The sequence below is a fragment of the Pteronotus mesoamericanus genome, unplaced genomic scaffold (genome assembly GCF_021234165.1).
Source record: "Pteronotus mesoamericanus isolate MK-2021 breed Mesoamerican mustached bat unplaced genomic scaffold, CSHL_Meso_final contig_20, whole genome shotgun sequence".
NCBI lineage: Eukaryota > Metazoa > Chordata > Mammalia > Chiroptera > Mormoopidae > Pteronotus > Pteronotus mesoamericanus.
In genome coordinates, this window is record NW_026555085.1 from 35,119,381 (window position 1) to 35,129,996 (window position 10,616).

At 38.4% G+C, this 10,616-nt stretch overlaps 1 protein-coding gene across 2 annotated transcripts in view; it reads left to right on the forward strand.

The window, feature by feature from the left end:
* KCNQ5 (potassium voltage-gated channel subfamily Q member 5) overlaps window positions 1-9,821 on the forward strand; it is a 540,177-nt gene extending 530,356 nt beyond the window's left edge. For both annotated transcript variants that reach the window (XM_054569623.1, XM_054569624.1), the window contains 3 exons: window positions 2,407-2,538; window positions 4,313-4,439; window positions 5,427-9,821. In XM_054569623.1, the coding sequence (XP_054425598.1) occupies window positions 2,407-2,538; window positions 4,313-4,439; window positions 5,427-6,389 (1,222 nt within the window). In that variant the 3' untranslated portion in view covers window positions 6,390-9,821. The remainder of the gene's footprint in view (window positions 1-2,406; window positions 2,539-4,312; window positions 4,440-5,426) is intronic.
* The last annotated feature ends 795 nt before the right edge of the window (window positions 9,822-10,616 follow it).

Genomic DNA, 10,616 nt, shown 5'->3' on the forward strand with positions numbered 1-10,616 from the left:
TGGCCCCAAATGCCTGAGCTACAGCCAGTGCAAACACATCCCCTTGTGCCAAAGCTTGTCCCTGTGCATGTGGCTTCTACCACCGTGGGCAAGAAAAAATGGCCAAAGACTGCAGTTAACCACAACATCTCCAGAAATGATGCCATGGGAAACCAGGAGGTGATGTTGGGGTGAGAACCAAACTGATCTAGGTGGGGTCCTGGCTTTGCCTCACACTGGTTGCTAGTTTGGGGCCAAGTCAGTTCTCTGAAACTCATTTTCCATACATTTAAAAGGGAGATAAAAATATCTTATCAAGTGCTGTTGAACATAAGACATATAAAGTAGTTCACGTAACAAGTGGTAATAATGTTGAAAACACAAACAACAGTGACAACCGAAAAAACAACCTAGGGGTATATAAAGATGATTTTCCCTTTTCCCTGCCCACCCAGGCACCATTAGCTACTTGGAAGATAAGCAAAGAGGGTTTCTGGGCCTTTCTGCCCTGGCTGATGTGGCTCAGTTGGTTAGGGCTTCATCATAAACAAGAAAGGGCTTGAGTATGATTCCTGGGCAGGGTACATACCTAAGTTGTGGGTTCAGTCCCCGGTTAGCGTGCGTACAAGAGGCAACCAATCGATGTTCCTCTCTCTCCCATCAATGTTTCTCTCCCTCTCTCTCTCGCTCTTTTCCCCTCTCTCTAAATCAATAAGCGTGTCCTGAGGTGAGGTTAAAAAGAAAAAAGAGAGGTTACATTAAAACAGATTTCCTTTACTTTCTGCTAATAACTTTGCTTAAATGTCTTTCAGAAAAAAAAATACCTACCTTGAATGAAAAAGAGATTGGTGGAGAAAATGTGGTAGAGAGAGTAAGAATATTACGGGTATTCTTGGATATCTATATTCTTATGGACACTATATATGGGGGTAGATATTAACTAGACTTGTGGTGATAATTTTATAATATATAAAAATACCAGATCATTCCGTTGCACACCTAAAACTAATATGTCAATTATACTTCAATTTAAAAAAAAAATATGTATTACAGATAAGTGATTCAGGAATAATTAGGATACAATTAATTTGAAATTAATACAATTACAAGATAAAGTTTGCGGCTTTTTAACCAGTAAAGCAATTTTGGTTCCTTGCAATCAACTATCACTTAGGATAGGTAATGAGGATTTTCTGTTTAAACTCTACATTTGTTCCTAATCTTCCCACTTTCCACCAAGGGACAATAAATTTTGGTTCATAGAGCCTCACTGATTCCCAGCCTGGGATCCATGAATGTGATAATGGGAGTCTATGAGCCATTTAATAGTTGAAAAAAACACCAAGACTTAACATTTACCTGTAATAAAGCTGCACAGACTCATTAAAATGTTATGGTTCTTTGCTTTCCTCAGAAACTATATCAAGTTATTGTAGTCACTTGTTACCTTAGGTAGCTTAGCTATTTATTGCATCATGGAATTTAATGATAAAATATTGTTTTAAAGTATGGGGTCTGTGTTGGGGGAGGCACAGTAATTTTAAAAAAAGAAAACTCTAGTTCTGAAAAGCTTAGACATCGAAACTTAGTTCATGAATGTATTATGTCTGAAACAAAAGAAACTTGGCTAGCTAATCAAGCAGTGTTCCGCAAAAATAATTTATAAAGTAAAATTTTCATAAATTTCTATACAGATGTGCATTTTTCTACAGAGAATAAGAGAGTTTTGCAGATACCTCTGCATCTCAAAAGTGAATATCATTAGGCCCTGGCTGGTGTGGGCATCATCCCACATTGATTGGGCATCATCCAGCAAACTGAAAGGTCACCAGTTCAACTCCCCATCGGGACACTTGCCTGGGTTGCAAGTTCAGTCTTTTGTGGGGCAAGTGGGGCAAATACCAAAGGCAACCAATGGATGTTTCTCTCTCACATCGATGTTTCTCTCCCTCTTTTCTCCCTCCCTTGCCCTCTCTCTAAATTAAAATAAAGTTTTTTTTAAAGATACCCAACCTTTTTTTTAAAAAAATTTAATGACTATTGTTACATAAAAACCATTTTAACAACTTTCATATTTTACAAGTGATGTATGCCATCACTAGGTGGACTTCTTGGGGTGACATGGAAAAGGTAGAATTGCATTGTGACTTTAATTCTAAATCAGGGTTTCAATGAACATTAAAAAGGAGCAAGACTTCGTAGTCTCTTTTTTAGTGTGTTTTCCTATTCTCAAGGTGTGCCCCACATGAGATATTCTTAAGTTGTCCACTGTAACCTCAGGCCTTTATATTGCATGTCATAGGAGCCTAAAATAATTTGATGTATGACTTTTTTTCCCCCAGAGTTTTTTATATTTACTAGTAAACTATTTGTGTAACTTCTTTCATGAAGTTATGAAGATTAATGTGTAATATGTTGCTCTTATAGAATTATGAAATTTCATGTTGCAAAACGAAAGTTTAAAGAAACATTACGCCCATATGATGTAAAAGATGTCATTGAACAATATTCTGCTGGTCATCTGGACATGTTGTGTAGAATTAAGAGCCTTCAAACACGGTAAGCAACGGAAATGTTCTTTGTTGTCAAGGAAAGGCATAGAAACTATCTGGAAGGGACACTGTAGTAGAGAAAACTCTTGAATTCCATAGTTCTAATTCATTTTTTGGCTTTTAACACAGATTTTATTTAAGGATGTATATCAGGTATTAAAAGCCTCCAACTGTGTAGTGGCTCAGTTTCCTCATCTATAAAAATAAGGATAATGTTAGTGCTTGCCTCATAGGATTGTCATGAGAATTGAATGAGTTAACATGTTAAATGAGTGCTCAGTAAATTCTGTTCTGATTTGTGATCTGAATTATCACAGCTGCTGCTGTTTTGTTATTATTGAAATCCTAAGCATCCTTCAAGAATAAACTAGTCTTCCTCTATCACTAAACTTTACCTGCCTCTCCAGCCCACAAAGACAGACCTTTCCCTTGTCTGACCTCCTAGAGCATTTAAAGCCCACCACAGAGATAAAAGCACTCAGAATCATGGTATATACTGTGCCAAAGACAAGACCAGTTGGCTCTTGTATTGTTTTCTGGTTGCAAGTGTATTCTCCTTGCTTGTGACTAAGACTGGGCCTTTCCCTTCCTCCATGTTCTGTAAATGCTAAACACACACTGGCTTTCCCATGAGCATCTTACTGAGTGAATAAAAGAAATGAGATCAACATTTTATTCTAACTATCTGTGTTTGATTGTATTATCTTGAAGGCAAAATATTTAGTCAATTCAGTTTTTTAACGATCTTGCTTCACTATCAGGTATAAATTATCTTCATTTGTGATTAAACAGTTCTTAAAAGACAAGGACTGGGTCTAAAACTTTTGTTTATAAGCCGACAGAACACTTAGCCCGGGGTGAGGGATATACTAGACTCTTAGTAAAACACCTGTTGATCAGTTACAAAAAAATTACAATTTGTTCATTCATTCTTTCAACAGATAATTATTGAGCCTGTAATGTGTACCATGCACTGTGGATATCCAAACATTAATAAAATAATGACCTCATCATTTTGAGCTTGCAGTTTAATAGATTATATGTCATGAGAGAAGGTAGGCACTGCCTGTATCTCTAGGCAGATAAAGTAAACTGGAAAGTTGAGTCAGAACTCCTAGTAATTCAGTTGTAAATCACACAGAAAAAGAAGGTACTGTAATTCCTATTTAGGCTGATTGAGTATCTTTGGAAATTGTTTTAACTCTTCCTGTGGTAATGTTACAATCTTTGCCTAAGTGGTAGCGGTCTTCAATGTCCTTTAAAAGAAATTACTCTGGGTCCCAAGGTTTTTATAAAATTGAACTGTTAAAGAATTTCCAGAACTAACCTAGAGTATCTAGATAATGTAGAGTATATTTTCCAACTAGAATAATGATAGCTTTTTCATCTGCTTTTCTCCCACGTATCAGATGTACAATAAATGTTCAGTAAATAATCTATTAATATGAAATAATCATAATTATGATTTTGTTATATTTTAAGTAGTTGAATTCAGGAAATACTTGGTCAAAGACAAATTGCTTTGTAGTTTAAGACAAATTTTGCCTCCAGAAGATCACCTATAAGCGATTTATTTCATCATGGACCCGAATAATGAGAAAATTAATCTCATGCAGAATGGTCATGTTAAGAAAATAAGGACATCAACGGAAACAAGTTCATTTCATCTTATGTAAATTAAAGATAATTGTATTTAATTTTTCTTTTCAAAACACTTCGTTTTGGCCTAGGGCAACCTCCATCTTCAGCACTCATAATTGGATGTCCTCTTTCTCTGATAGTGTTGATCAAATTCTTGGAAAAGGGCAAATCACATCAGATAAGAAGAGCCGAGAGAAAATAACAGCAGAACATGAGACCACAGATGACCTCAGTATGCTTGGCCGGGTGGTCAAGGTTGAAAAACAGGTACAACTGAACGATAATGGTTAAAATTTTAGCAGGATTTTTTTTTTAAATCAAAACTGATTATAGGTGGTTGGATGTATTTTAATGATTAACATATTTTAAAAATACACTTTAATTATATTAATAAAGAAATCAAGAAATAAAATCAAGAAAGAGTGAATAAAATCAAATTTTCTTTGTGTATAGACAGAATTCTCTAAACATTTGGACTTCCACATAAGGAATAGAAAATTTTATCTAATCAAACAGGAAGCAATTGTATATTTTCAACAGTAAGATAAAAATATCTATTTTTTATTTGTGTTTTGGTTACTTTCATTGTCTCTCCTTTAGGTCAGTCTTTTAATAAAACAACTCATTATTGCAATTACAGTGCATTGAATGTGTTAGCCCTCAGCTACATCTCATACAAAGACCATTTTCCAGAAATTAAATTGTTCCCCCAATTTAATAATAAATATTTCAGGTATTAATTCTGAAACATTTTGTACCTTTATTTTTAAATTCAGAATCAACTAGATCGATATTTAAGGTCTTGATTTTATTACAGAATTAGCTCCTTATCACACTGCAGTCGAGCTCCAGTACGTCTTCACAGGAGGCTTAGGAAAGGCAACCCGATTGGGCTAAGGAGTCTTGAAGTTGTATTTGCACCATGATTGTATGGTTTTTGAGAATATCAATTGTCCATTTTAAAGAACCGAGGGAGAGGGGTCCGAGGAAGATCATGGGATGTCAAGCGTCCCTCTCCTTCTAGGCCCTCCCTTGACCCTGCCACTGCTAGACATCACGTTCTAAAATGGTACCAAATGAAAAAAAAATCATAATTAATTAAATAAAATGGTACTAGGTAGCAGGTCTACATTATACTTACACTCAGTATTTTACTGTATTGGCATACCCTGATTTCATTTTTTTAATTCTAGAAGTGAAGCCCTTTCTTATTAACAGGTTATAGTCATATGTAACTATTCTCCCTGTTTTTAGGTACAGTCCATTGAGTCCAAGCTGGACTGCCTACTGGACATATATCAACAGGTCCTCCGGAAAGGCTCCGCCTCAGCCCTCACTTTGGCCTCATTCCAGATCCCACCTTTTGAATGTGAACAGACATCTGACTATCAAAGCCCCGTGGACAGCAAAGACCTGCCCAGTTCTGCACAGAACAGTGGCTGCTTAACCAGATCAGCCAGTGCCAACATCTCTCGAGGCCTGCAGTTCATCCTGACGCCAAATGAGTTCAGCACTCAGACTTTCTATGCGCTTAGCCCTACTATGCACAGTCAAGCCACACAGGTGCCACTGAGTCAAAGTGATGTCTCCTCAGTGGCGGCCACCCACAACATTGCAAACCAAATAAACGCGGCTCCTAAGCCAGCAGCCCCAACAACTTTACAGATCCCACCTCCTCTCCCAGCCATCAAACATCTGCCCAGGCCAGACACTCTGCACCCAAACCCCGCAGGCTTACAGGAAAGCATTCCTGATGTCACCACCTGCCTTGTTGCCTCCAAGGAAAATGTTCAGGTTGCACAGTCCAATCTGACCAAGGACCGTTCTCTGCGGAAGAGCTTTGACATGGGAGGAGAAACTCTGTTGTCTGTCCACCCGGTGGTGCCCAAGGACTTGGGCAAATCTTTGTCTGTACAAAACCTGATCAGGTCGACAGAGGAACTGAACATACAGCTTTCAGGGAGTGAGTCAAGTGGCTCCAGAGGCAGCCAAGATTTTTACCCCAAATGGAGGGAATCCAAATTGTTCATAACTGATGAAGAGGTGGGTTCAGAAGAAACGGAGACAGACACTTTTGATGCCGCACCGCAGCCTGCCAGGGAAACTGCTTTTGCATCGGACTCTCTAAGGACTGGAAGATCTCGATCATCTCAGAGCATTTGTAAGGCAGGAGAAAATACAGATGCCCTTAGCTTGCCTCATGTCAAACTGAAATAAGTTCCCCGTTCTCTTTCTAGGCATAGCAGTTTCTTTAGCCATACATATCATTGCATGAACTATTTTGAAAGCCCTTCTAAAGTTGAATTTGCAAGAATCAGGAAGAACATGAAAGGCAGTTTATAAGCTCATTTATCTTTTAATTGCATGAAAATGCATGTTTAGGGATGGCTGAAATTCCAAGGTACAAAAACATTAACCACTCATTTAGTAACGTACCTTGAGTTAAAAATCCTGAGAAACCAAATACGGCTAATGCTGTGGAGTGTATGAAAATTAGGTCATTTAGAAGATTTGACTCTGTATTTTGAAATTATGGGAGTAAACACCTTCAAATTTCAGCCATTTCTGCTTTGCAATTAAATGCAAAATACATTTCCAAAATTAGGCCATAATGTATATCTAAACACAATGGCTCTCATCAACAGCTGCTAACAAGGTACCAAGTAAAGCAGAATCTGAGAATAGTAGAAATGGCTGCTTATTTCAAGATACATTTGCCAACCCATTCCTATTCAATCATGTTATTATTAATGTAATTTGAATGTCAATATGTGTGCTTTTGGTGATGTAACGCTGTAGCAAGCAATGTTGCACATCATTTTCATGTTGTTCTTTAAGATGAGAATGTTCTTCAAATAGAAAATGTGCAAATCATGAAATTCAGGGCCAGTGGGGCAAGTAGACTGACTATTTGACACATTTGAGTTTATGGAAATATGTTCCCTAATAGCTGGATCAACTTAATAAGTGGTCAGCTTCTACATAAACAAATGAAATATTGATCAGTAGAACGGGAGTGTGATTGGGCTAACTTCTCTCTGCAATGGCACCGGCCTGGGCTTGCCAATACTGCCCACAGAAAGGGAAAGCGTGAGAAGCTGTTCCCACTAAGCTGATACGCAGGCAGGATCCCAGGGAATGAGACATGTGAGTCTGAGACAGGAAAGGCTTGAGAAGAACCCAGACACAACACGGGGAATTAACCGAAGTTCAAGAAAATGGCTTCCCCTCAAAGGTCAGTGAGAGGGAGAGAAAACAAACCAAAATTTAAAAAACTCAATTTTTTTAGAAAATGAGTACTGCTAAGGAATTCAACTACCTAAACATCTTATTCTTATACAGAAACAGAGAATTTTGCAAGGTATTTATTTTTTAATATGCCCTGAATGTTTTTTGCTATTATCTAGTACATTTTGCATATGAAAGGGTAAAACTAAACCTCCTTTACTTTTTATACCGTAGTGAACATTTTCTATTCGCCCCAAAAATGTTGCCTCAAATCTGAAATCATTGGTTCAGTTTCCTGGTATAAATATTTATAGTTAGAAGCCAGGTGACACTGGCAGGGTCTGCAAATAAAAACACTTCATCATATAACATGACAGCCAAAAGTCCAAGAGAAACAAAATTTTTTAAAAAGTATTTACCAGAAAGTAAGCAATGCTGGCTGCCTGTTAGAAACCAGTCTAGTGATCTCAGACCAGCAGAACTTCAGCCAAGGTAATGACCTTCAAAAGGCAAGGAGAAGCAAGATGGTGCCTCGGTTCAGTTCAACGCTAGCCACTGAAGGACTTTAAAAAGCCACCCCACCTCCGCCCCGCCACATTGTGCTGCCTCCAGAAAAACTTCTCCAGCACCCAGAAAAATGCGCAGGAGTATCAACTGGGTGCCCAAAAGCAAGAGGGGACCCTGAAATTCACCAGTCCTTCCCAGTTCTTTCTCGCAAATGGCCTCCTCCACCCCTCACTCTCTCTTTACTTTTCTTCTCCATTAACTGCTTGTCAATTCCCTGCCACAATTTTACTTTTGAACTGCATCAGGCCTTAACCAGCCTCTGTCCACAAGTAAACCGCTTCTCCACTCTAACTAAATGTGCTTCTCAACCTCCTAAAATCCTTGTCCCTTTTGATAGACAATGAAATTGTGAAAGTTCCCTCTTCTCACCCGCCCCTGAGTTCTAGCACACTTGCCTGGAGTGGATTGTTCAGAATCTTCTTTGTTGCTGGAGACACACAGAAGATAGAGTCTAATTTTATACTCCAGTTGAAAAGATTTTATCAAGCTTTTAAAGCAATTATTTTCATTTTTGAAACGCAGAATCTTAGTGAATTATCAAATGCAATCTTTCATCTCCACTCAACCTGAAGTTGTGATACACCCTCTATAGGAGATTCCTCTCTCTCTCTCCCCCTTTCTCTCTCTCTCTCTCTCTCTCTCACACACACACACACATACACACACATACTCTCCCTCTCTCTCTTTCTCACACACACACACACACACACACCCACACACACACACACACACACACACACACACCCCTCCACTCACCTAAAGCCAGATAGATACCTGTCATGCCCTTGGAGGAGAGGGTGGGAGCAGCAACTTTCAGGTAGCACTGATTCTTGGACATACTCTGTCCTGGGTCAAACCCCACTGGCAGCAGAAATTCTGAATGTATTAGGGACCCCTTTTTGGGCATCTTTGGTCTCAAATACAGTTTAGGGTTCATTCAGCATTGCTGAAAATGGAAGGTTCAGAAACAAAACTTATAAACATCACTGAGGTCTTAATCATTGCAAATGCGATAAACCATGTTGTTAAAAACTTTTATACATTGAAGCCATGACCATATTCTGTCTACCTTATCCTAGCACAGAAAAAATCTTGGATGTTCAAAGATAGTTGCATTGTATGAAAAACGTAGGATTCTGTCTGCTGTGTTTCTCCCTCGGGTGTTCAGAGAGGCCTCCCATTCACATCTAGCGAAGTCCAATTGGTCCATCCCAAATGGTGTCTCGAAGCACAGTTGAGCTGAGCACTGAGTAACCTCAGGCTTTCTCAGCTCAGGTTTGTCTGCCTTCTTCAACATGCAGGGTTGATCAAGACAACACTTGGTTGCAAACATCCCTTATATGAGGTTAACTAAAAAATGTTCTGTGTCTGATCTAAATGTATGCATTGTGTTTGACTAAGTTAATATCTGTAAATTGCAAGTTTTGTTTAAAGGAAGACACTTGGAGTTTTTAAGTCTTTATCTCCTGTTCAAAGGTGCCTTTCTCACCTCCTGTTGACTCAGTGATTCTGAAAGTTCTTAATTTGCAGGTAAAACAAGTCTAATAGAAAGGAGGAAACCAGGCACAAAGTGACTAATTATCATGCCCATTTACAAAGAAAAACTATAAGGAATAATGATGCATGAGTAAATTAATGGATCACCTAAGAAAATATCATAAATATTACCCAGAAGCTGATTTTTTTGCCTTAAAATGACTTGGTTCTGTTTTTGTAAGAGAAATTTAATATAATTACGTGCATTTAAGTAAGTAGTTCAAAAAGTTATGTATGACAATGCAATTGTCTGTTTCCTGAAAACAAATCAGGAATACCATATCCATTTCAAGCTACCATTAAAATGTAATTTCCTTTGCTCTCTTTAACTGGGATTATTTGTTTTAAAATAAAACATTAAAAAGATGTCTAAACAACTAATGTGACTTTTTATCTGGAACTAACTGGTAGATTTGGAACTGACTGGTCCCAGTCAACCAAACTGACTGTATATAAATTTGGGGCTAAACTATAAAAATTACCTTTTTGCGCCCTGGCTAGTGTGGCTCAGTGGATTGATCACCAGCCTGTGGACAAAAAGATTGCTGGTTCAGTTCCCAGTCAGGACACATGCCTGGGTGGCAGACCGGGTCCCTGGTTGGAGCAAGAGGCAACCAGTCAATGTTTCTCTCTCACATCAGTGTTTCTCTCCCTCCTTTCCCCTCTCTCTAAGAATAAATTAAATTAAAAAATATCTGCTTGCAACGTTGCTGAAGAAAGAACTGGTGATTCGGGAAGAGGAGAGATTTTAAATGTTTCTGAGGGTCTTAAAAGAAAAATAATTTGGTATTGATTTGATTTTTTTTAACTTGACATATCAAAACTCAGATATCTGTGCATGTGAGCTTTGTGTTAACCAAAAGGGTCTGTTAAATAAGTGACAGGAAGTGGTGACCGGGCCATGCCCACATGCTGCCACTCTTGGCTACTTACGCACCCACCCAGCTCTGCCTCACCAGGGGAGGGCTTCTGCTCCAAAACAGATCTTTTCCTTCTTCCCTAAAAAAATCCCCACTCCTTCTGTTCCACCAGTAATTTTGCACTACATGTTCATGATTAATTCCAGGGGAATGATTTTAACGGAGGCTCAGAAAAATAGAACCCTGAGATACA